We start from the raw sequence: 26,182 nt of genomic DNA on the forward strand, positions 1-26,182 counted from the left end.
CAAGATGATCCACAGACCATGCTGTGAGCTGTTTCATGTAGGAACTATTTTCTTCCTACAGAAGTACACCCCAGCATGCGTGTACTGCATGGACGTATAAAGAGAACTGGATCTAGTGTTGGAAGCGTGGTTTTGTTCATTCCTATGAAAGTTGCTCAGTGGTGCTTGGAACCAAAAAACTTTGACTTACTGAGTAAAAAATTGTCCGGCTCTTCAGTGTCATTGGGCCCAGTAAGAAAATGCACAAAAGAGTTCCACCAGCGACTGTCATCTAGTTTAGCTACAGGACAAGTATGTGTTTACTGATTAGAGTTTAAATGTCCCTTTTTTTAACTACACGAAACCTTCATTTCTCGCTGTGAAGCTTATGATCAGCAGCTTTCGACAACTTAACACCAGTTTCAGAGGCTTGTTGCTGCTCTGTAAGATGATAAAAGGTTTGCAGGTTGTGGCCAGCTGGTGGACAGGTAAGGGTTAACCCTCCAGTCTGCTCAGTTAAATGCTCTGTGATAGGTGAACAGGCTTGACACAGAGCTGTGTTTGAAGAGTGGGGTGGGGGATACCCTCTTAGTCTGCAGTTTTCACTCTTTGTGCACAAGATAAACTATCCTGGTATCTGTAGTTCTGTCGTATTTGAATGTATTGATTAACTCCTTAACTGTTACAAACAACCACTGCAGGCTTCAGAGTTTATCTGTTTACATGAAGAAAAAAGCCCAGTTGTTTTTCACAGATGAGATGTGTTGTGTGCCTCTTGGCTAACTTGAACCATGTGGTTTTGAGTGTGCTATGAAGTTAGGAGACATTTGTTTTTGACACTTTATGTCAAAGAAGCTCAAACAGACGAGACTCACAACTGGGCAAATACTGAATTACTTCCTATGACACAAACCAGATAAGTTTGTTCAGTGAACTTCATACCTCGGCAAAACTTTTTTTCTGTTTTCCTTTTCTTTTTTTTTTCAAGCGAGGCAGAGAGAGGGCAGAGAAGATTGGTTCCTGTAGCTGTTGTTCTGCACTGTGATTGGTGGAAGCCTGTTGCTAGGCTTATGTCAGTGTGCGAGAGTTTTCTGCTTCCTCTCCTCTGTGCACTGATAGGTTAGGTTTGAACTGGTCTGGTGGACTTCTGCCACTTGTTGAACATCCCCACAGTTTTTTGCGGTTGCCTCTCGTCTCAGTGCATGAGAAAACACAGCAGCCGCAGCACTGAGACACACATGTGCAGAGTTTACGTCTGGCACGGCTTCCTCACCCTGTTTTTTAATCTTATTAACTTTTATCATCCTCTTTATTGGTTTAAGCCTGCTGTTAATTCGGCTCCACACTCATAAAGGAAAAACAACTGTTTTTGTGAGCATTTGAAAAAGTAGCTGCCATTCTTTCTAACTTATAAAACTTTAGTGAACTCATTCTTGACAGGAGACAGTTGGATCTTAATGAAACAGCTACTTTGCTTTAAAACTACTAATTGTTTGTTCCAGATTTAGTATCCACTTACTCGCCTCCCTCTACAGTAATCTCTACATATGTCGGCTGTAAAATGTTATAACAGCATGCCGACTGTTGCATGTCCGTTTACTAGTGAACTTGACTAAACCTTAAATTCCTCAGTGGCAGCATCACTTATTGAACTTGCTACACATAACAAGGTTTCACTCTTTTTTTTCTGTGGCACGTCTCACACTTGTTGACTGATACTATGTTAGGAGTGTGAAACACTCACACTCTGTAGACTTGAAGGTTGTTGGCTGTTGGATTTAAAGGGATAGTTCAGACTTTTTGAGGTGTGGTTTCAACGAGTTACTTACCCATTAATCACTAGCCCCTTTTTACACAGAGATCACATGGTGAGGCCGCAATGAAGACTCTTCATTATGTTGGCTTTTCTTTCTTACACAGAAACAAATAGCACCAGCATAATGCCACCCAACTGCATGATTTTTAGATAGTATACAGGCGTAACGTGTAACACAACAGCGTCTTCCTCTAGTGTGGCCAATAACATATGTGTCAGGCAGTGCTTTACACAAAAACAATGGCATAACATGGCAATAACAATTATTCACTGGCCCTGTTATATGGTGGTTGATCTTGTCCTCTGCTGAGAGGAGAAGGAGTTCCTGAGCCTCTTTGTCTCCCCAGTTTGCGGACATTTCGGCTGCTTCTCTTCTTCTTTGAGTTAGCTGCTAACTGCTACTGGTCACACTTGTGTTTTTGTCAATGGAGTTTGGCTTTGAAGACAACATAGATGCGTTTGTTTTTGAGTTTAGTACCCGAACCATCCCTTTAAGGTGGCCAAAATGGTTTCCTAAATTCCAATTATGTTTTCAAAGTGGGAAAAAGTTGACTCCAGCAGCATAATACAGTCATTAGTTTTTACCAACATGTGGCCAAATTACTGTTTCTAAACTGTCAGCTCCTGCTTCCTCCTGCATGAAATGTGAACAAGCTGGTGCTTTTATGTGCAAAGTAGCCATAAAGTTTCTATGGCCACTGGTTCAAGCTGATGTTTCTTTTTCTGAACACCAGCGTCTGTGGCCACAGGACACAAGTATGGGATAATTGTGAATACTGAAATGTCGTCTTAGAGTAGCACTAGCAGTCACAAAGTCAGGGAACTATTTCTTATTAATTCCATTTTTACTTCCTAATGGGAATATTGTGTAATTTCTTCTCTGAAAAGTTATGCAGCCAAACTTTAAAGAAGCCTAATTTGGGTAAAAGTGTTTTTAAAGTAGCCATGAATGAGCAGAAAACAGTTTCCTTTAATGGGCATGAAAGAGCTTGTATTTCCAGGCTGTTACACTACTATTAATTATTTAAAAACAATACGAATTCAGTGTAAAACTCTTAGAAATGTATCCATTGTTAAGGCTCTTCCTCCACCAGTTCACCAACTCATGATGGGCTGACTGTTAAAACAAATCTGAGATGATTCCTATTGTTTCCAGGAACCTTTCCTTCGTCATAACTAATCTTCCCGATGTTGTTCCAACCCCTGTGCTCCAACTGCCCATCACACACACACACACACACAGTTACAGATCCAGGGTGTCACGGTGGCTTAGTGGCCAATCCTGTAACTAAAAGGTCACTGGTTTTATCCCTGACAACAGCTAATGAGCCTCTCAGCCTGTGCGTTGTCTTGTAAACAACAACAAATAACAAAGTGTCCACAATCTAATTTATTAAAGCATGATCAAAACAAGCATGTTCAGATAATTTGCTTTATTAGTTTACAGTGATAAGCCATTTAGGAACAACACTGTAGATGACTTTAAATGAGTGAGACAACTAAAGATGTAGGTCTTCACACTCCTGCGAGACACCTGCAGGATTGCGGTTTTTATATGTTACACCGTGTTCTGAAGCAGCGCCAGAAGAAACCACAAAGTCTTACAGGTACAAGCCAGGCATAATGTATTGAAGTCTGGAGCCAAAAATTTGGTCATGTGTTCTTAAAGTGTGTCAACACTAGAGACATAATTTTTGCAGAGAAGTGAAACACATTTCTCCAAAGAAACAGGAACTTTTTGGACAAAAACAGCTTAAAGGTTCAGTGTGTAGAGTTTAGGGTTGGAATATAAGATAATTAGTGCGTTTTCTGTAGACACACCCGAACTTAAGAATCATTATGTTTGCATGCCCTCGTCTATGGAGTCGACTGCCATGTTTCTACAGCAGTTCAGAACATATAAACCAATCACTGGCTCTAGAAAGAGACATTAATGGTTTTGCATTGGCTACTGTAACATGAACATGAAACTGCATTGTTTTCACAGATTTAAATCACTACATCCATTTCTTTTGGAGAGGAAAAGACATCCGTGGATAACTCGGCTCGCAGTAAAAACCTCCTGAATGTCTGTGATCAGAGAAAAAAGGAGAGCACATATCAGCAGGTGCTGGGCTAGCAGCCTGTGTCCGACAACAGTGTCGGAGAAACACTGCATGTAAATGTGAAACTGCTTTGTTCATTGGATATGGTATTGGGACATTGTTCATTCCTATGAAAGTTGTTCAGTGGTGCATGAAGCCAAATAAACTCTTTCCGCAGTATGAAATTGAAAGATTGTCGGCGCTGCTTCCACATCATTGGGCCACGGAGCAGGTGCACTCGAGACTTTCACCAGCTGAGCCAGTTACTTCACGTTTAGCGCTCCATTTACTTGAATAGGGATACAATTATTTAATCTTGTGGCTCTTCTAAACTTTCCAAATATTAATGACCATTTTGCAAGACTTGTGACGCTCAAATAAAATTTGTCCATAGATTTACAGATGTCTCTCTTCTGGCCACAATGAAAATTGACTTTATAGCTTGTTGCACTTCCTGGAGGCCTGCTTTGTCACGTGTTTTTACCAGTTTTAATCAGCGGGTTTATTTGTTTCAGAGAGGAAGAGACCTCTGCAGATAATTTGGCTCACAGTAAAAACCTCCTAAACAATGAACACTAAAGAAATCCTAACCAGGAGTTCACGCTTGGCACACAGGAGGCGTTCCAGCTGGTTGCGATCTGCAGTCCTCACTGCCACTTGTCACTGAATCTGTTTAAATCTTAAGCACTGCTCCTTTAACTCAACGGTCACTTAACGAGCTTTTTCTTGAGCTTTTCAAATCTTTCAAAGCATATATAATATTATAGAGATGTTAAGCATTTGATGGCAAGTCTGTTATTACACAAGCTTCTTCTCATCCCGGGTAACTTGTTTACAAGCTCTGGTCTGCATAATTCAGCTCTGAGTACCAACTACAAACATGCAGCGTTTTATCATTTGGACCAAAGACGGTGAACAGGAGGAGTAATAACAACCTTGATGTTGGAAGGAGCAGATCTGCCCGGATCACTGCACACACAGAGATACTCCTGATGTGAGTACAGTAAAGCCTACAGAGTAGTCAGTGCGTGCACTCTGACAATAGTGTTTGGCCCCGTCCGCGAGGCCGGACCCCCCGAGCCTAAGCGCTTTTATGTGAAAAGGTTTGGTGTGTCGTAAGCCCTAACGCTGACCAGCCTCTTCTGCAGCTTTGCTGAGCCATGGGGCTCCCAGCAGCCCTGGGAGTGCTGACTCCAGCCCTGGGAACATGTTTACCGCTGCCCCGCACCCCACCCTGTGGCATCAGGAGAGGGACCCGGGGAGGGAGGGAGGGGGCATTTGGCTCGATCCACACAATGAACCTGCTGAACACTGTGCTATCTAACTGTCAGTGCTGGGGACTTGCAATCGGTTGCCAAACTGGCCTGGCCGGCTCTTGATCAGAGTGCACACGGGCAGACATGCCTTTTCTTGTCTTCTAGTCGTCATCTCCTCATCATCACAAATTTAAATTGTTTGTCAGGTTTTTATTGGGAACTCAACCAATGGCCTATGTAGCCCGGGGCTGTTGCAGAAAAGATGAACTGAAACAGTTTATTTCACAAAATCTATGACTTTTCCAAACAGTCGTTTGAGTGTAGGTTTCTTCCATGAAATGAGTGTTTGTAACATCTCTGCAAGGTATTTTGTTTTTCTTGGGAAACATGTTTTTTTTGAAATCTCGCAGAGAAACATGACGCACAGATGTGCATGTGTGTGCACACACGCTGCCCAGTATGTGGATGTGTTTGTAATGTGGTTGCTGGCGATCCACAGTGGAAACAACACTTAACTCACATGTGTTTCTACATGAAATTTATCTGTTGTTTACCAGGAATCTCAAAGACAAGTGTACAGTGTTGGGGAGTAACCAGTTACATTCAACGAGTTACAGTAATTAAATTACAAAATAAATGTAATTGCAATCAGTTACAGTTACTGAGAAAAAATATATAATTCAGGTACAGCTACTAATCGAAATATTTTTAGTAAAAAGTTTATATGTTAGAGAAAACATTGATCCAGTTGCTCTGCTTTTTGCAGTGCAGGATTGCCTTCTTTTCACTTCTTTGCTGACTCGCAATGTGAGTCAGCAAAGCTGTTAGGAAAAATTTGAACGCAACATTTATACAGCTTTATTTCCCCGTATAAAACATTTGTAAGAAAAGTGATCAAAAAAAATCAGATGTAATAAATAACATTACTTTGTTGATTAGAATACTTATGTAACCTATTACATGTTACCATGGTAACTAGTTATCTCTAACTTATTACATTTCAAAAGTAACCTCTCCAATACTGCAACTGCATCAGCCATTTCCACATCCAGACCAGTTTGTGTGGATATTTAACTGTAATATAAAATTAGTGGCCCACTGTGTTGTTTTCAGCACATCTGATCTGATATCATTCTGAGTAATTATTGACTTTCTAACCACAGCGGTGCGATAAACCAGTTATACAGTGTTCCAGTGGACGTGTTATTGTCAGACTGGGATAAACAAAGCCATAAGAGCTGCCTTCCTTGTCTCTGCTTCCTCCTAGCTTTGAGAGGACTCCTTCAGCTGGGGCTGATAGGTGGATCACATTATCTGTGGTCTGATAGGCTGCAAACCACAAACTGAAGGGCTGTTGTTGTTGCTGCAGCAGGTCCTGCAGCTATCCATCTCGCTGTGATGCTGATCTTTGCACAGCGGACCTTCTTCTGCTGCCCACCAAGGACAGATGGGGGGTCAGTTTACCCCCCTGGTGCAGCAAGAAGCCAATAGGGGGACTTCCTGCTGCATGCAAGAGCTGGCTTGTTGTTGTTTTCAGTGAATGCACATTACACAGAAGAACAGATACCACTAACGTGCCTTTTTCAAGCCACATTTGGCACTGTTACGAAAGGCTATTTAAAGCAGTGTTTTCCATGATAATTGATTGATTTAGGAACTGATTAGAGAGCAAACTCAAGCAATCGCCCAACATTGATTGCAATTGTGATTGAGCACATAGAGGGCGATGCATTACAGTACATTCAATCATGATCAATGGCAGCAGGGAACAAAAGAAGCAGAGAGAAGTGATGATGTTTTCTTAGAGGGGGGATTGTTCTCTCTGCTCACGTTTAGGACCCCCCTCTCTCTCCTCACGCTTCGCTCCGCCCGCACGTGCTCCTCCCGCCGCCATTGGCTGCCTGGAGGCTGTTTTCGCCACCCGATTGGCCGCCGCGCGCGTCAATCGCACGAGCCTCGACTTATTTACCGAATGTATGCGCGAGAGAGGACGGTATTCTGCTGTAGGGCTGCAACAGCTGACTGCCGAGCACTTTGCCCAGTGCCTCAAGGAACAAAGAGAGGAAGAAACAGCCATCCAGAATACGTGTTATTAATTTGTATTCCCTTCAAATAATCAAAGTGCAGCGAGGACACGCGATGAGGCACGCGGTCGCACCGGCAGAAAGCGTGGAAAATAATTCTTTTGCAGTGACAGACCTGTTAAAGATATGTACCCATTGTGAACGGCTAAGCAAAAAGGTAAGAGAAAGGGAAAATGGGCTTCTGAAACAAATAACACTCTTTCAAAAGAAATCCTTTTTACGCGTCAACATGTCGCGTGGATTTAAAAACGGTGTCACGTTATTGGTGTTTTTAGGCGACGTTTTTCCTCTTTGAATAAACAAGCTGCAGTGCAGTCTTTTGTGCAGGAGGCTTGTTTACGAAGAGTTTGCGGTCGTCGGTCGATAAATCGTTTTTGGTTTATTTTCTCTGTTGGTTTTAGCTCAAAAGAAGTCTTGGTGTAAATGTCACGTTTAGAGGCGTGTTTTTAACTAGGTGTCATTTCTGAATAATAATGTGCATTTCGTGGGTCATTCATTCATCCACTTCATCGGCTTCATTGTGCGCTGCGGGACGGTGTCCGCTAGGAGACATGTCTCGACAAGCAGCGGAAAGTTACCGTAGCCTGCATAATAGAGACGCTGAAAAGGTTTCTATTGGGTTTTAATTTTGTATGAGGGAAAAGTTTGTGTTTGGATTTTCACTAATAATGAAATGACAGAGTTTAATGCTGATTTTCGATTTTTTTTTTTTTTACTGCTTTGAGTTGCTTCTACAGTGGATACATTTTATCGCTTATTTTTGTTAATTGTTATTTTATTATGGTAGTTATTTTCTCTTTAAACCAGTATTGATCTGACATATTTAGTGGTAGCAACTGTGACTTTTCACTCTGAAGAAGCAATAAAGTGACAGTAGAAATGAGAAGTGATCATCGCAGTGGTATTTAAAGTATGTTTTTCTCCTTTTCTTGTCTTGTAGGACTTGGGAGTAAGGATCCCAAGAACATTAGGAAACGGACCAAGCAGATTTATCCCAGAAAAAGAGGTAAGGACAGTCACTCTCACCTGAAACCTTTAACCTTTTAACAAACCTGAATGATAGAAAAAAATATTAATTTAAGGGACCCTGTACAATTTAAAACATAAATGTTACCATTTGGTGCAACATACCAGATTATGACTTAGAGCTAATTGACATCTGCAGTCCCTCAGCATGTCAGAACAAAGACATAGCCTAATAATATCTTAATGTAAAATGGTACACAAAAACCCACATAAGACAAACAATAAAAGCGATACAAAGAAGAAGACCTGAGAAAGACAATGCAACATAAAACTACACAAAAAAGCACATAACACACAAAAAAGAGCTACAGACTTATTTATGTCTGGGGTTTTTTTTCTACTAGATTCTTCAAGTCAGTAAAGTGGATGCCAGGACACAGTCGATATTTGAGGATGCTTTTGCAGCCCTCGGTCGCCTCGACAACATTTCCCTGGTGATGGGCTTCCACCCGCAGTACCTGGGGAGTTTCCTCCGGACACAGCACTACTTGCTGCAGATGGACGGACCCCTGTCTTTGCACTACCGACACTACATCGGCATCATGGTACGGTCTCGTTTGTCCTTTGTCAACAAATCCACGCCTCATTTAACGGTTCATATCTGAAGCAGTGGTTGATGTGTCTCCTTTTTCACAGGCGGCAGCTAGACACCAGTGTTCCTACTTGGTCAACCTCCACGTGAACGACTTCCTCCAGGTCGGGGGCGATCCCAAGTGGCTGAACGGTCTGGATGAAGCCCCGCAGAAGCTGCAGCAGCTCGGAGAGCTCAACAAAATCCTGGCCCACCGACCTTGGCTTCTCACCAAGGAACACATCGAGGTGAGAGGACCGGCACGGAGGGTGGACGTGGACACGGAGAGTCTTACGCAACAGGCTGAGATCATGGGTGGAGGCGAAAGTGTAGCTGCAGCTGTAAGACTTGGAAGGATTTGTGGCAGTAGAGGTGTAGTGACAGAGGGATGAGGGGGTTAGGCTGGAAAACGAAGAGACAATAAATTGGTCAGGAAGGCTGAAAACATATTTTCCACTTCCTAAAAGGTCACTGATATTGAAGTCATTACTTGGCTCGACTCACTTTATTTTTCCTTTTTGTTTTTTTTTTCAGCGCCTTCTGAAGGCGGAGGAGCACAGCTGGTCCCTTGCAGAGCTGATCCACGCTGTCGTCCTCCTCACACACTACCACTCCCTCGCCTCGTTCACCTTTGGCTGCGGCATCACGCCCGAAATCCACTGCGATGGCGGACACACTTTCAGACCCCCCTCCCTCAGCCAGTACTGCGTCTGTGACATTGCCAACGGCAACGGTCATGCTAATCATCATGACGATCCACTTGGCAACCAGGTGAGTGGTAAAGGACTGTGTGTGTGTGTGTGTGTGTGTGTGTGTGTGTGTGTGTGTGTGTGTGTGTGTGTGTGTGTGAGAGAGAGAGAGAGAGAGAGAGAGAGAGAAATGTGCTTAAATCCAAGCAATCCAGTTATAATATCAGAACAGGGTTCCTCCAGATCCTTAAAAAGTCTTAAACATAAGACAAAGGAAGTAGGGTTTTTCTTATATTGAGTCATAAAATCTCAAAATAATTGTTAATATCTATTTTTTAAATAATTCACTGAATGCCTCTCACAGTTACCTAATGCAGATCAGAACAGAAGAGGAAAGTTTTATTGATGTATTTTTACACTTTAAGTAGATCGGTTGACTTTTTAAATTGACCAAAAAGGTGGTACAATAAACATTTGGGTAAAACTGTCTGTTTATGTCAGTTCAGTGTTTTTTTTCCTCAAATTGTGGTCATAGTAAAACTGTAAATGTAATTCTGAGTGGTAATAAAACATTTTAAAATTCTTATATATAACTTTCTTTAAGCTGTAGGAGCCCTGAAGATGTTTTAGCAGCTGTGTGAAGATGCTTCTTGTAGGACTCTCCTAACCACAGCTGTGCCCTCTTGCTCTCCGTAGGAGATGTGTGGCGAGGTGGAGGTGCTGATGGAGCGCATGAAGCAGCTGCAGGAGTGCCGCGACGACGAGGAGGCCAGCCAGGAAGAGATGGCGACTCGCTTTGAGAGGGAGAAGACGGAGAGCATGCTGGTGGTCACAGCGGAGGACGAGGAGGGTGTCCCCTCCAGGGACATCTCGCGACACTTTGAGGACCCCAGCTACGGCTACAAGGACTTCTCCAGGAGGGGGGAGCATGTGCCCACGTTCAGAGTGCAGGTAGAGATCAAACACAGTCTGGATATTGAAGACAGTAAGAAAAAAAAAAAGATTGTCCTGTTATTTACTTTTTGTTTCTCTGTTCTCCAGGACTACAGCTGGGAGGATCACGGTTTCTCTCTGGTCAACAGACTGTACCCTGACGTCGGTCAGATGCTGGACGAGAAGTTCCAGATGGCCTACAATCTGACCTACAACACCATGGCAACACACAAGGATGTGGACACCAGTATGCTGCGCAGGGCCATCTGGAACTACATCCACTGCATGTTCGGCATCAGGTCAGTCGCTGAGAAAAGTTTGTCCTGTCGTATGACGCAATCTTTATTTGTGCTTAATCAGCACTGTTGCCTTACATTGTGTCTTTCTGCGTTCTTCAGGTATGACGACTATGATTACGGCGAGATAAACCAGCTTCTGGATCGCAGCTTTAAGATCTATATTAAGACTATGGTGTGTAGTCCTGAGAAGACCACCAAACGAATGTATGAGAGTTTCTGGAGGCAGTTTCAGCACTCCGAGAAGGTAAGATCCTGATCCATCCCGGCCTGATCTGTAGCAGCTGTTTTACAAGAGTGTCCTTAGAGAGTCCTTAAACCTAGAAATACGTTTTAACACTTCAGGTAAACCTTACCCAGAAGTCAGTGGGTTTATTGAAGCCTGAGAGACTTTCACGTTTGTTCTCCGACATAAAATCCGTCAGTAAATAGCCCACTTGCGAAGCCTTTATGTGTCTTAAAGAAGACAGTTGCTAATAGAGAATATAGAGCATCATGATGCCAAACACGGCTTTACAGCCTCGTTGTTGTGGTGATGTTGTCAGTCAGTCAATTTTATTTATAAAGCTCATTATCACAAATCACAATTTGCCTCAGAGGGCTTTAATGTTAGCTTGTTACCTGTAGTGATTGCATTTATGCTTAAAAAAGTCAGAAAAGTAATGATTTATGAAAATTACTTTGCTGAACAAAACGTGTAAGTATCAAACTTTAATTTGCCACAGATCTGAATTTCTACAACAATGGGAAAAATCCCATCTGCTTTTTGACGAGGCAGCCAGGGCAATGTTAAGGTCATCCCTGCAGCACTCTGATAGGTTGATAATTGTTCAGCGTTTAATAAGCTTCTTTTCTCTCTTTTTCCTCCTGCAGGTCCACGTTAATCTGCTTCTCATGGAAGCGCGAATGCAGGCAGAACTGTTATACGCTCTGAGAGCGATCACCCGCTACATGACATGAAGTGCTTTTGGCGTTTTTATCGTTGTCTTTTTACTGTCATTGTTGTTGCTCATTATGGGACACTTCAAGAAAAAAAAATCAAAGTGTGTTTAAGGGGGGGATTCAACAAAAAATGTGGAAGAGATGTGAGAAGCCCTGGGTTGTGACGGTGCTTGTTGGATGGATGTTGGAGAAGAGGATCAGAACAAAATGAAAGCAAGAAAATTAAAAAAAAAAAACTGTTGAAGAAAGTCATCTCAAACTACAAGTGGATACACACAAACTCTGTTTCCTGCAGTGCCAAAACTGACCAAGTGAGGGCATCCTGGAGCAAACTCCTGCTCCGTTGGGGGAGTTTGTGCCAGGTCGAGCACTGAGACGCATCCAGGACTTCAGTATTCCAGCATGCAACATTTGTGTTTGTTGCCTGCTGGTCGAGTGAAGACCCACAGAAAACCCCCAGAAACTTTGATTCACTGTTATATTTGTTAGTTTCTTTAATATCTTTTTATTTCGTTTTGTATCGAGGAAAGTGGATGTCGTTGCTGTTAGTAGTAACTGGAGATGGAAGCATTAACTTTGGGCAAATTTTTTTTTTTAACGTGTGCCTGAACTATCCAGCACAGTGTGCATACGTGCTGATGCTGCTGCTCCCACGTTGTATTCAGCGGGATCATATTGATCCCCAAATCACCCCCCCAACCCCATTTTATCCCCCTATCCATCAGCAATCCACTGCATTACCCCTCATCCCTCTTGTCCCTTACCCCCATCCCAAATTTCAAATGTCAATGTAAGCTAATCCAAGGAGTGTGTGAAAACCAGAGAGGTGTGGAGGAAAACTCAAAGAACACTGTCTGAGCCCTTTTTGAGTGCGACTGTACACGCGTGGATGATGTTCATAATGACTGAGGTGTGTATGTGTGCGTGTGTGTGTCACAGAAATGACGGAGAAAAAAATATTTGAATTTCATGTGTCAAAAAAAAAAAAAAAGCGAGGCACTTTGAAGGAAAGACTTCTTGCTTCTGCTGTAGCTCTGTTATTGTGAGATAACTGTTTATCATTTGTTGATGATGATGATGTCTTTATTTTTCTGGTAACGGGAGAAGAAAAAAAAAAAGCTAATCAAAAAGAAAAGTTAGAAACCAGGTTTTCCAGGAGGGATTTGCTTCCGGTTGCCCTAACCACACCTTATCTGTCTTCCGCTTATCCCAGCTGCCTGGTCATCCTAACAACTTTCGAAGCTTTGGATTGTGAATTTACCAGTAAATGAATACCTCTTCTGTTTTCTCTATAAGAAGTGCTCTTTGGTGAGCAGAGACTCTTTTTCGGGCTGCCGTGTTCCCCATTGTTTGGGGACGCGGCGGGCCATCACAGGGCCGACTGCGGTCGATTAGCTGTCGAACGCAACAGGTTGTAGCTGTGCTTATTTCCCTGCGGGGGAAGTCTAACCAGTGCAAAAGCAGCTTTTTTTAAAAAAAATTTTGAACAGAGGTGTGAACCCTCTGCTGTTTTTGTTTTTTGTTTACTAAAACCAGTAAAGTACTGCATTCTTCTGAGGGTGAATTGAGAGAATCAGACATGAATGAGTGAGGAGGAGGAGGAAGGCGATGATAAAAGAATGGTACATTTGGAAGTGGTTTTGAGAGGAAGTGGAGATTTTTTTTTTCAAACTTCTGACTGATGTCAGTTACTGACACTTTTTTATATGAAACTATATGAAAAAGATGAAAAAAAAATAAACTATGATATTGAATTGTCGTGTATCATTCGTAGTTTTCTCCTAAACAATTTGATTTCACCGTTTCATCAACGAGATTGTATCAGAGGCCGACGCAAGTCAGGACTCAAACAGTCGTAGCACAATCACGTCCACTGTTCAGTTGCATAAGTATAGGAAGTTTAATGACGTGTGGTGACTCATGAAATCACCTTATGTTTCAAAGTACACTCAAGATGACGTCATCCACAGTATGCTGAGTCAGGGGAACAGTTCAGTTTGTCATCAGTTCGGTCTCCATGTGAATTTCACTTTACTGTACGAGCTTGGGAACTGAATGACTCACTGGGAACCAGATAACGGTCCCTGTTCCTGTGGTGCGGTCAAGGTCAAAGTTTCTTTGTTCCTGACCAACATTTGAGTTGAGATAAACAGGGATTCCTTATAAGAGACCTTAATTCTCTTTCCCGCTTGTCTCCACGTCACACCTCACTGGGAAAAATCCTTGACTTCCCTGCTGAGGGTCAAAATCCGTCACGTGTTTCCCGTCTCTCCGTCAAATCACAACCATCCGGAGAGACTCCCAACTGCCTTTACATTTCGGTGGCTTCCCCAGACGTTATATGGAAATGGAAACATTGACATCAGCCACCTGTCTTTCATATCAACCTGAGAAACTACGTAGAGAACAATGTTTGTTATCAGCTCCGGCTAATGAACTGTTGAGGGTTTTTTGAAACATCGACTTGTCTTGTGGTTGTTTTAAGGTCACTGTTGTGTGAAAACTGAGGGATCTGACACCGGGGGGTTTTTACATTAAGTGCCGTTTCTGATTTGTCTCGATGTAATAACCATGTGATTTTGAAATGCTGTACGTTAGGCTACTTGGTGTAACTTGTAAGCACTGCCTGGCCCCATATCTGTGTAATAATAAAGGCTCTGAGAAGCAAAACATGTTTTTCCACTCTGCTTTATTGTGTCCAATGCCACACAGTCCACAGACTGTAAAAGACGCACTTAAGAGGTAACTTTCCTGGTCTGTCATCAGTTTTCAAGACTACATTATCATAAAAGATTCTTTACAACACAGTAAGCTCACAAACACAGCAAGTGTTATATAAATGTGCAAAGAGCTGAAATCATCCCTGAACATGTGAAGGTACAAAGACGGAAAGGCTTGTGCAAGCTTTGTGGGAAATAAAGTGCATAAAAAAATGCTACAAATAAAAATATAACTGTTGAAATGGATAAAATGAGGAGTGACCAAATACTTAAAAAATAAATAAATGACTCAGTTTATAAAGTATACAGAATTTAAAAAAAAAAATGTTCACATCCACACAGGTTATATTTTACCATTTAACACAGATTCATTCTGCTCCTGATATTTAGCATCATTATCTTTATCAACCACCTAAAATCCATTGTTATATATATGATACACTGACCATCCGTAGGCTTTAAAACTGGCTGTAAAAAGTTCATAGTTACATGAAAAATAGCATCAACAATCAGCTTGAATTTTGATTTTTTAGCAGAAGTGGGACCAAGTCAAAAGTAAGCCTCAAGTCAAGTCAAGCCACTATTCCTTAACTTTAAATTTTGAGTCCTAAACAAGTCATAATGCACTCTTCACCACTATAATGCCATTTTAACAACAGAGTGATAATACATTTAAAAAATAATAAGCATTTAAATGTATTTGTTAAAACCAATGCAACTAAATTTAATCACAAAAAATATGTACTGTGACTTTTTAAATTACAACATTTTTATTCTTTCAGTTTGGAGGATGGTATTTTAAGCATATTGAGTCTAAGTGAAGTTACAAGTCACTGGTGACAACTGGTCTTTTTTGATTTTGTCAAGTTGAACCTGAAGTCATCAAATGTGTTACTCTAGTCTGACTCATGTCCAAGTCATGTGGCTTGAGTTTTGCAAAACTATAACTGTCGGAAAAATAATTTCGAAATATGGCTGGTTTGAGGCATTTTCAAAGGTGTTTTGACTTTTGCTTATAGCATTAGGCTTTTTTCATGGTGGACTTTTTGACATGTCACAGTGGGAAAAGACACAAAAATGAATGTTGGCTGAATCATTTAACTGCTTAAATTTCAGGGTCCTGGTGTTGTTCACGCTGCTCACTGTCACACTTACTGGACCACTGGAGCAGAACAGAGCCTTTGTTTGTGTTGTTGGTAACACCTGTGCTTTTCCCACTGTGACAAGTCAAAATGTCTGCTGTGAGAGAGGCTCATGGGATCCACTGACAGTGAATTCAAGCAAACCTCACCTGGATCCTCCATGAAAAAGGAAACTACAAACCTTCACAGCCACCTTTAAAACCCACTGGAGGTGAGGGTTTATGAGTTACATTGGAGACATTCAGTCTAAAAGTTTAAAGAAATGCTACAGTGAGAATGACAACATGAAACTCTTAACTCCATGTCCATGTTTGTCAGGCTGTCCGGACCTCGGCCTGAAGAATCTTCATCAGTTTTTGAGCTACAGGTAGGAACTCTATCTCCCAGCATGCCTTGTGGAAGTCCCTCATATCTTCATTTTCTATCCACTTCAGAGCCTCCTCTTCTTCTGAGGTAAAGAGAGTAGACACAGGCTGAGAGGTTTTTCAGGTTTAGTGTTTGGGCAGATGTGACCACAGTGGTTTTAAGTTTGTGACAGTGGGAATATGTGTGTCCCTCCCTTCCCCCCGAGGGCCACTGATATGAAAGAGAGCATGTTCTGTCAAGCAGGTCTCCCTCCCCTGTTACGTAAGGATTAGTAATAAGACTGTGAACCAACCTAAGTATGGAGTGAGGATCTCCAGCAGCGACTGTCTCTCCTGTGACTCCAGCAGCTTCTCCGAGCCGCCGGTCATGTTCCACAACGCCTGACAAACCTGGCCTGCCAGCTGCCAATCACCTGGTCCGAAGTCTCTCAGACAGTCCACAAGCCTGGTAACGCGCATGCACGCACGCACGCACACACACACACACACACACACACACATCATGTGACTCAAGAGAGAGAGACTCATATGACCAGCAGGTTTGTGGGCATTAGCTCCACTTCATTGGACCCATATCTGTAAGAGGACTCTGTGTGTGTGTGTGTGTGTGTGTGTGTGTGTGTGTGTGTGTGTGTATAAAGGGGAAGTAATACCTGTTCCACTTTGAGTCTGCATGTGTTAAAAATGTACAAATCTAAACCGCTAAATCAGTAATTCTAACTTTTTGTTGTTATATTTACTTGTTTAACTGCTGTAAACAAATAGCATCAAGTTTAAGATGTTTTGGAGCATCTTGTTTGTGTCAGTGGAGTTGTTGTGCTCATGTTTTCCAAAATGAAGACCATATTTCACAAAAAGAAAAAAAAACTGTTTACCCTCTGCTGCAAAGAGGAAGCTACCTTTGCCAAAAACTCAGTAAACATTAGCTCAGTTTGCAAATAAAGGAATAGTTAAATATTTCGGGACAGATGTGGCTTTTGCTTGCAGAGAGTTAGATGAAATAATGATACGGCTTTCATATTTGTCTGTCTGGTTAAATATGAAGCTGTGTAACTAGACAGTGCAGGGAATGAGACTGAACAGGGGCCCATACTGTATTGGGGCCGCATGCGGGCCCCACCAGATGGAGAGAGGGCCTGTGGCAAAACTGTATTGTTATTTTATCAAGATGAATTTAATACCAATAGATATACACTGCATGTACGAGGGATTTCTAAGAAGTGACAGTTCATGATTTTACAGAGGAATTGTGGGTTAAAAACTACTTTTAAAGAGTTATGCGATGCAGTAACACCATTTGTAGTGCCTGCTGCATCATGCCCGATGAGCCAGATCTTACCGACCGCATAGCCATCACATCATGTGATTTATAAAATAAAGTGTTTCCTTTGCAGTTTTTCAAAATATAGCTATTTTGAATATTAATACCCCCTTATGTGAGAGTAAAAACTTTATTTGCGAGAAAGAGGAGTTTTTTTGGTTTTTTTTAATTGCCATGTTCCCATTAGGCGTATTTCATATTCTTAATATCAGTTTGCACATTTTGAGGGTTTATGGAAACCCGCCTAATCTCAAAGCCGTCTCATTTATCCAGTACAGTAGAAATGCATTTTCTTAGCCTTTTCTAGTGCTGGCCAATATAGCAATATTATATTGATATCCACATATAAGACTAGATATCAACCTTCAGTTTTGGTTAATCATATACTTTTGTTCTAGCTGATCTATTATTCATCTTTACCTACTCAGCCATTATATCTAAATTACTGATGATTATATAACAAAAATCGCATTATGGAAATATTTTGTGAGAGCACCAATAATCAACCCTGCAATATTTTCGCAATATCGGTATTGAGGTATTTATTGAGGTAAAAAAATATTGTGATATTTGATTTTCTCCACATCACCAAGCCGTAACCTTAATTATATTTAGTGGAAAGTCTGTGAATTGTCTGTCAGATACACACACACACACACACACACACACACACACACACACACACTCCTACTTTCTGACTGCATTAGTCCTTACTTGGCAGCAGCCCCCTCTGCTGAGAGACTGACCCTGTTGGGAGGGTCCAGAGCCAGGTTGGTGAGGACCCCGCAGGCTGAAAAGCACATCTCGGTGCTTTTTGAGTCGAGCAGCGTCACTACAAACTGGTGCACTGAGTGGGGAGAGAGTGGAGAAAGATGATGATGTGAGGGAGCGGACGAAGACAAAGCAGGTCAAAGATAAGAGGGCAGCTATCACTAGAGTCAGCAGGCATGTTTATACCGACTGGAGCTGGCCTTGCAGATAAGTGCAGCCTAAACATGATACAACAGCATGCAGGGAGGCGCTCTGTACTGGGCTTTCTGTGTCGACACACTCAGTATTCTGTAAAGTTCTCTGCTTGGATGATATGATTTATGAATCTTTACATAAGCCTTTTGAAAAATGTATTGCTGTGTAATATTAGGGCTTAAATAAATGGTAATTTTTGGTTTAACATGGCAACTCTTTGCCAACCTCCTGCAAGAGTCAATGAATACAGTTGGCCTAACCAAAATAGGAAATAAGTCTCTTAAGAATAAAAACACAATAATTATCCAAGTCCATAGTGTAATTTGGTGGTCTGGAAAGCATCTGAGGCACTGTGATAACAAGTCCAGCGTTTTTTGACTTAAACAATATGACATTTTTATTATTTTTTTCCCCACTAAATACAATAATATAATGTTTTTATGAATTACTTCACAACATATTATACTATGACATTTTTATTATTTTTTTCATGACATACTATACTATTATGTTTTCACAGATTTTTTTAAAGACACTCTGTACTATGATGTTTGTATAATTGTTTCGATGACATACTGCACTATAATGATGTCATTTTTGACAACATACTATACTAGTGTACTGTAATTGTTTTTTATGAATTTCTTCATGATATACAACACCATGTCATTTTTATTAAAAATTTTTCACAACACACTATGATACACACACTACATACTATGATATTTTTTTAATGACATATAATCTTATTATGTTTTTATGAAGTTTTTTTATGACATACTATACTATGACGAGTGATTTTTTCCCCACAAATACTTAAAGCCTGTAAAAGTTATTGTAGACAGTCATTGTTTTTTTCTCTTATGTGACTGCTTGTCTTATCCTTTAAGAGCACCTGATTTTTAACTGTCAACAAACCTAGTTTCTTGACCCAGTGACAGCACTCCCTATTTTCTTCTTCATTGTCACGTATGTTGGAATGTTTTGTGTGTGTTGCTTGATGTTTGTATATATATGTATATGTATACCTTTGTTTTGCATAATGAAGTCCCGGACATCCTTGGACTGTGTCAGATTTCCATATACACGGGTGGCCTCAAGCACGGCGTCCATACTGGAGCTTAGCACCAACTTCAACATCACTGAAGGAGAGAGGAGTGAGCAGAGGAAAACAAACAGTGGAGTAAATGATGGAGCGGCATTTAACAAAAGCAGCAAAACTGAAAAATAAAAGCAAAATAAACAAGCGGTACCACTTTCATACCCCTTTCCCACAAAATCAGAGCTGATTCTGTTCTGCTATTTAGTAAACCAGCCCACATTTCTGCCAGTTTTGACCAGAATCATTTTAACCAAGGATGTGTCATCAAAGAAAGGCATTGCACTTTGCACAAACAGAAGTAAACCATTGTGGCAAAATTGCAGGTGGCATTGATTATCTGTGAACTTTTGTTCATTTTGTCCAGACAGCTGTTTTTGCCCAAAAAAACAAGCATCAACCAACTATTAAAGAGACCACTGCATGCTCTGACAATTTCTCACTGTACTTCTCCAGAATATGACAGCACCCACTGATGTTGTCACGGTTTGGACTTCAGGTCAAGGAAAACCTGCTATTAACTGGTAGACAAGTGTTTGGGTTCTGAACCAGTTTATCTTTAGTTGAAATGCTGTGGATGATTCAAAATTAGGTTCAGGAACCAGAGTGGAATTGATTCTTTGTTGGTGGAAAAGTTGTATCATTGTTTGTATTTTTCATTTCTAGATTGAAATCTGATAGTCTTTTACAGTTTGCCATGGTGAGTTGACTGTGTCTGAGCACGGAGCTCTCCTCCTGGTAGAAGGACAGGTTGTTGATGGTGGCGGCCACATTCACCAGCAGCTCCTCGCTTTCCTGCACAGACCTCAGCTCTGTGTCACACAGAAACACACGAGAAAAACAAGAAAGAAAACAGTCACCATTTAGAGTAAACTTGAATTGACTTAATTCCTAATAGACCTTTTTCATAGTGCATATTTTGAGATGTCTTAGCAGGAAAAGCACAGGTGTATTATTAACATAAAAAATGGCTGCATGACACTTAGGGGACGTCCTGGTACTGTCCATGCTGGCTCACTGGGACAGCTTACTGGGACACTCAATGGAACTGAGCTATCGTTAATGTTGTCAGTATCACCTGTGCTTTTCCTGCTATGAAAAGTCAAAATGTCTACTGTGAAAAATGTCCATAGAGATCTAGAAGTAGAGTATTCTTTCTCTTGAAAATACTCCTGTATAAAACACAACCAACAGAGGGAGCATCCGCACTGCATGGCCAACAGAAACAAGCCTTTATGATCCCGAAATATTTCTGCTCACTTTTCCGTCAGTCTGCTGACTAGTCTCAATATAATGTCAGAAATTACAACTTTTCTTTGCCTTATTTTGAATACATGCTTTGATCGAGAACTCAGTGATGACTTTTAATGACTCACCAGGTGAATCCAGGTGAAAGTTTTGCTTCCTTTTATGTTTATGGAATAGAGAAGATAAAGTATTGGTAGATTATTAATCCATAAAACAGCTGCTATATGAACTGTGTAAACTGGGTTGACCTCAGTATTAAGATGTTGGTTTTTCATATTTACAAGTGCAATGCAAATGAAAACAGATTAATAGTTAATAAGTAATTAATTTTAAACAGTTAAACAGTTAAATAGAAGAATTTAAATATGATAAATACAATGAACACAATTTTCAGTGTTCAAGTTTTCAGTGTTTTTTGCATATTACAGCTCGGCCACACTGATGTGACACTGCGACAATGTCATAAAAGTGTCTTATCTGTGGTTTAGGCTTGATGTAGTCAGTTTGATCACGAGTTGGTGTACAAAGGTCAATGTGACCCAGTCCAACCAGCCGTGACACAGTGAGCGGAAACCGAGTCTGTTCCTGATATAGCAGCAGATGCCGTGCTCGGTCATAAATCGCAGATATTGCGGTTGGTGTCAACTGGCTGCTGTGTCAGACTAAATTTTGTTTCTGACTGGAAATGCTGCTTTGTTGTGCCCCCCCCACACTCAAAACTGTGTAATGTAAAGCAGCAGTGCCTGTCAGGATCAAAACAGGACATGGATCAGTCAACCTCGCGCTTTCATCTTCTTCTGAGATTTGGTTTTCTGTTTCTCACTGTCACGTCAACTCCACATTCTCCCTCATTCTATGTTTCTGTCTTCAGTTACTTAATTTACTTCCCGTCTTACTCTCTGGCATCAATAACACGGCTCTCTATTTTTTTTTAAATTTGGCATTTTTTCACTAGTTTGACCTCTGTTTTGTTTATTTAATTTGCTCTCCCAGCCACCGTGAAGTGTGTAGGAGGCAGGCAGTACAGAAAGCAAGAGTTTCACACCCATCTGTGTATCAGTTCAACCTGTCCTGAAACCGTCTAACCACATGGGAGAATTTCATACGCACGAACCAAGTCGGCTGTGAGATGTAACAGAACATCCTGCTCATGCAGTGAAGCGTGTCTCTCAGTCAGACTTTGAGAAAAAAAACAACAGGTAAACCAAAAGAGGATGTGCTGCGTTTTGATCAGAAAGCACTCAAAGGAAAGCGAGCGATGGAATGAGCAGACAAATGAAGAGGGTGTTTTCAACCAAAGTCATGTCTTGTTCCCAGCACGGGAAGTGGTCGGGTGCTGAGCAGATACTGTACTTACAATGCACTGAACAGCTATTTTTAAACTTAACCGAACCCCAGATTTTTATACACTGCTCGGTTCACACTGAAATCAAAAATGCATATTTTTCCTCTTAACTGCAGTGTTATGTATCAGTCTAGATTGTTTTGGTGTGACTTGCCGAGAGTTGGAGATGGCTATTGCTATTTATTTATTTATTTTTTTACCAAACTACAACCATATCAGTGTGCAGAAGGAAGCACGCATCTACTCATGGTGAAAGGCTCATGCTTGTGATAGTTGTAAACATTAATGGTGTGCTCCTTCGCTGAGCTGTGATGTCAGCGATGCTAGATGAGCTAGCGGTAGATGCATGCTTCTTCCTGCATGATGATATGGTTGATGGATGTTTCAGTAGAAAGAAAATAGTTGGAACTGATCAAAACAAGGTCTGTGGATCATCTTGAGTAACCTGGTCATAATTTCTGGAAAGAGACATTGCTGTTGAGTTTATTAGTTGTATTTTTTGGGCAAGCTGAGTGGCATCTAGTTCCATTATATTGGAGAGAAGACAGATATATCCAACACTCTGCAACTCACACCAAACCAATCTAGATTGTTGTTAAAAAGCACTACAGGTAAGAGGGAATATATATATATATATATATATATATATATATAGTATATTCTTTAATTTGGGGATAAACTTTCTCTATATGTTATTTTCTTAAACAATGACTGACTTGCTGCTCACCAAGTGTCTCCAACAGCAGCTGAATGCAGGTTGTGTTGGTTGCCAGAGCTGGACCTACAGCCTGATGGATGCACATGTTCGCCAGCACTCTGACCAGCTTTACCAGCACATCCTCGTCCTCCTGCACACTCACTGAAGGAGCCTGAGGCTCACTGAGGGAAGCGAGACCTTTCCGTGGGTGCAAGTGTGATAAGCCATCTCTGCACTGGTAGGTGTCGTACAGCTGCAGGAGTGTGTCCATGCAGCCTTCACACTGAAAGAGCTGCAGCCGAGCCTCGTCGCTTTTGGCGGTGAGGTTCCCAAGGGTGAAAAGAAGACGCACGACAAGATCCTGTAGGAGAGCAGTGGAGAGTGCTTTAGTGCTCCATAAACATTATTCAACTGATCCATGTTTTTTCGTACAGCATTTTATTTTATTCAGTAGGCCATATATTTTAATCGTGATTGTACTATTTACTGGGTTCAAACAAGAAAACTGTATCTAACTGTATTTACAGTTTCCTTGGATTCAAATTTATTACACAAATATATATTTAAGGTATGCAACTTAAAAAGGGTATCTAACACATGCCTAATGTATATCTTTGCTTTTAATGTGCACTTTAATGTCTACCTCACTTCTCATGTTTTATCAGTGTATTCTGTAATGTGTTTTTGTTGTTTTTTTAATGTAATCAGGGCATCCTTGTAAAAGAGAGTTTGCTCTCAATGGCCTTCCCTGTTTATATAAATGTTATGGGTGTCTACAAGTATAAACAAATTAATTTTAAGACCTCTTTCATACCATTGCCAATTGAATTTAAGACTGGTGATGAAAATACACACCAAAAATTAAATGTGGTTTTTCCAAGAATAAACGCTAATGTCAGTTCAAAATTAACAGTAAAGTAAAATGACACTGATGATACTCTCTGTGCTTACACAGAAAAAATAGCTTACAAGCAGACTGGCTGGCAAGGCCTTAGTTTAATGATGCATACAGGGGGCAAATGGGAGCTCTGAAGGCATATAGGTGATGTGTTTTAGTCTGCTCCCCCTTCGAATAATGTTACATCCCTGTTTAAATGATATTTGCCATTGTGCAGACAACAAAAAAATTCTTGCAGTGACATGCCTAAAAAGGATTTTGAGACCCATCCAATCTGAATTAAAGACAATTTTATACTTTTTGAGGATTTTTGTTATTATTTTTATCATAAGTTAAATGGATATTTCAGACATTGCATGACATTTTAAGCACCCATGGCTACACTGTCTAATAACTGCAGATTAGTTTTTTGATTCATCTTTTTTGTTTGTTTGTTTTATCTGTAAAATGACAGAAAATAGAGCTACATATTCAGTGTAATTCCTCACAGCCTAAAATGATGTATATGTAACCCCTATGAAATATAGGGCTACTAATCGCTTATATGTTGTTTAAAGATGTAGCTGCATGTTATTCCCAGTGAGAAGCGCAAACGCTGTGTACCTGAAGTGGTAGGGAGTGACTTCCTCATAATACATCCATGAGTGTACCTGTGAATGACATCACTTCCTGCGTGACGTCCCAAAAACATCTCGATAACGTCATGTGTGCGCGGTGAACGGGTGCGCGTTCTGGTATAATGCCACGATTTAACTTAAAAACTATTATGCAAACATACCAGTGTTACCATAATTAATAATATTGCCCGTGTGTTACAATACGAGCTGTGAACCTGAAGGAGATTATTTCTGTTGAGTCATTAATGCCTGAAAGCTCCGGTGAGTGACGCTCATGTTTCTTGCTAATATGTTGTTGTTTGCTTCATAGACCAATATTGTGTTAAAGTCCAGATACTTTTATCTTACAAAAAACGGTCGGAGTTATGAGAAGGTTGTCTAATGTTTTCAGTGCACTTTGGTGAATTCTGTATCATTTTAGTGATGTTTAAAATGATGCAAACGCTAATCGCTAGCGCGGGTGGCTAACGCTAATTGCTAATGTTTTGTTTACTGTTGTACCACTGTGCTAATGTTATGCAAATGCTAGCTCAAGCTAAGCACATTTGCTAAGTCAGTTCAGGTAGATAGATAGATATACTTTATTGATCTCAAAACTGAGAAATTGGGATAAGCAGCAGGTAGAGCAGCAGGTAGAGCAGCAGATAGAGCTGTGAAACACTGAAGGAGCATTTCACCTAATCTGCTGACACTGAAGTCATGGTTAATGGTTTGAAGTGTAACTTCAATGATATTTGGTTATAAATACACACATTAAAGTATGTTTAAAGTAATAATTTATGTTAATTCATGTTTTAAGTGGAAAATATTATGAATATAAAAAAAGTCAAAAAGAGTATGTTATAAATAAGATGAGGTTTTAAAAAATAAATTACTTATTTGTTTGCTAAAATACCATAATACAAACTCCATTCCCGGGTCATTTAAGGAATTACTCCTTATGGACCTAGATAGATGTTAGTGTCTCTTGTACCCCAATAGGTTGGGCTAGAAGTGCTACATATACAAATGTCTTTAGTTTTCTAATCAACAGTCCAAAACTCAAAGATTTTTAATTTACGATGGTATGAAACCGGGATAAAGCCAGGGTCTGCAAATGCTTGGCACTTTTTGCTTGACAATTATATAGTAAAAATTACAGCATATAAATATAGTGTATTTACAGTGGACTAATTAAAAAGATCTCCCCCAACAAAAAGAGATTGTTTCTGATGAAAAAAAAAAAACAGAAATCAGGTCCTGTGAGATTTTATTTACAAATTGAAGCTCAACAGCCGCATCACCTGCAGCACAGTGAGCCGACCCTGTCAAAAAGCACCATTGTCAGTGTCACTTAATTCCCCCAGAGATTTCATAGCAGCCTAGACTAACTGTGCCCTATCTTTTTACCTAGTTATCACACGCTTTCCAAGAAAAAAGGAGACAACTGACACCCCGTGCGTCACCGTTGTATCCTGACTCTACTTAGTGAATAACAGGTGAGCTGAGAACACAGTATTTTCTCCCATAAATGTGCAGTGACATTGGTATGAGGACAGGACGGGCTGTCCCGGGACTAGGTGCTCATTTCATGTATAACTGTCACACAGTGTGTGTGCGTGTGTGTGTGTGTATTTGTGTGTATTTGTGTGTGTTGGTGCGTGAGTATTCCCGTTGAGATTAACAACATATGTCAGTCATGTCAGATTGCCAAAGTCCCACCCTTTCTCCTCTTGACTGTCGCTCCTCCCTTCCACCTCTGTATCACCTCTACTCAAGCGCACATCCTTTTTTTCACTCTTTTTCCTCCTTCTCCCTCCGCCCTTTTTCATGACTTACTCAGCCCCTCCTGGGATGATTAAATGTCAAAACACACACAAGACAGAGAGGCGTATGTTGTGTGCAGATGGACACAATGTCCCGTAAATGTGCTTGGACTTGAGGTACATAAACAACTCGCTCTGAGGGTAAACGTGTTTAGCTGATTACATCATGAGCACTGCAGAAGCTTGTCTTCGCTTTTCTCTAATACACTCAGACTGAAGCACACACACACACACACACGTGCGCGCGCACACGCACACACGAGGAGACTGGTGGACTCACCTG

At 40.8% G+C, this 26,182-nt stretch overlaps 2 protein-coding genes across 3 annotated transcripts in view; one reads left to right on the plus strand and one right to left on the minus strand.

The window, feature by feature from the left end:
- The first annotated feature begins 7,124 nt into the window (after positions 1-7,124).
- On the plus strand, positions 7,125-13,430 carry sesn1 (sestrin 1). Its single transcript, XM_042503182.1, has 9 exons — positions 7,125-7,376; positions 8,160-8,225; positions 8,590-8,790; positions 8,882-9,064; positions 9,351-9,587; positions 10,202-10,456; positions 10,547-10,737; positions 10,837-10,981; positions 11,608-13,430. The coding sequence occupies exons 1-9, from the start codon at positions 7,275-7,277 to the stop codon at positions 11,692-11,694; spliced, it is 1,467 nt and encodes a 488-aa protein (XP_042359116.1). The 5' UTR covers positions 7,125-7,274; the 3' UTR covers positions 11,695-13,430.
- A 1,718-nt stretch (positions 13,431-15,148) lies between these two features.
- armc2 (armadillo repeat containing 2) overlaps positions 15,149-26,182 on the minus strand; it is a 25,326-nt gene continuing 14,292 nt past the window's right edge. Inside the window, exons 12-18 of one of the 2 annotated variants that reach the window (XM_042503481.1) lie at positions 26,180-26,182; positions 22,610-22,940; positions 19,979-20,101; positions 19,219-19,332; positions 17,939-18,071; positions 16,197-16,348; positions 15,149-15,983 (exon numbers count right to left, since the gene is read on the minus strand). The exon at positions 26,180-26,182 is cut by the window's right edge and continues 97 nt beyond it. In XM_042503481.1, the coding sequence (XP_042359415.1) occupies positions 15,853-15,983; positions 16,197-16,348; positions 17,939-18,071; positions 19,219-19,332; positions 19,979-20,101; positions 22,610-22,940; positions 26,180-26,182 (987 nt within the window). In that variant the 3' untranslated portion in view covers positions 15,149-15,852. Of the gene's footprint in view, positions 15,987-16,196; positions 16,349-17,938; positions 18,072-19,218; positions 19,333-19,978; positions 20,102-22,609; positions 22,941-26,179 lie in introns of both variants that reach the window. The other variant, XM_042503480.1, reaches the window with a different exon arrangement.

The sequence above is a fragment of the Plectropomus leopardus genome, chromosome 16 (assembly GCF_008729295.1).
Source record: "Plectropomus leopardus isolate mb chromosome 16, YSFRI_Pleo_2.0, whole genome shotgun sequence".
NCBI classification, from domain to species: Eukaryota; Metazoa; Chordata; class Actinopteri; order Perciformes; family Serranidae; genus Plectropomus; species Plectropomus leopardus.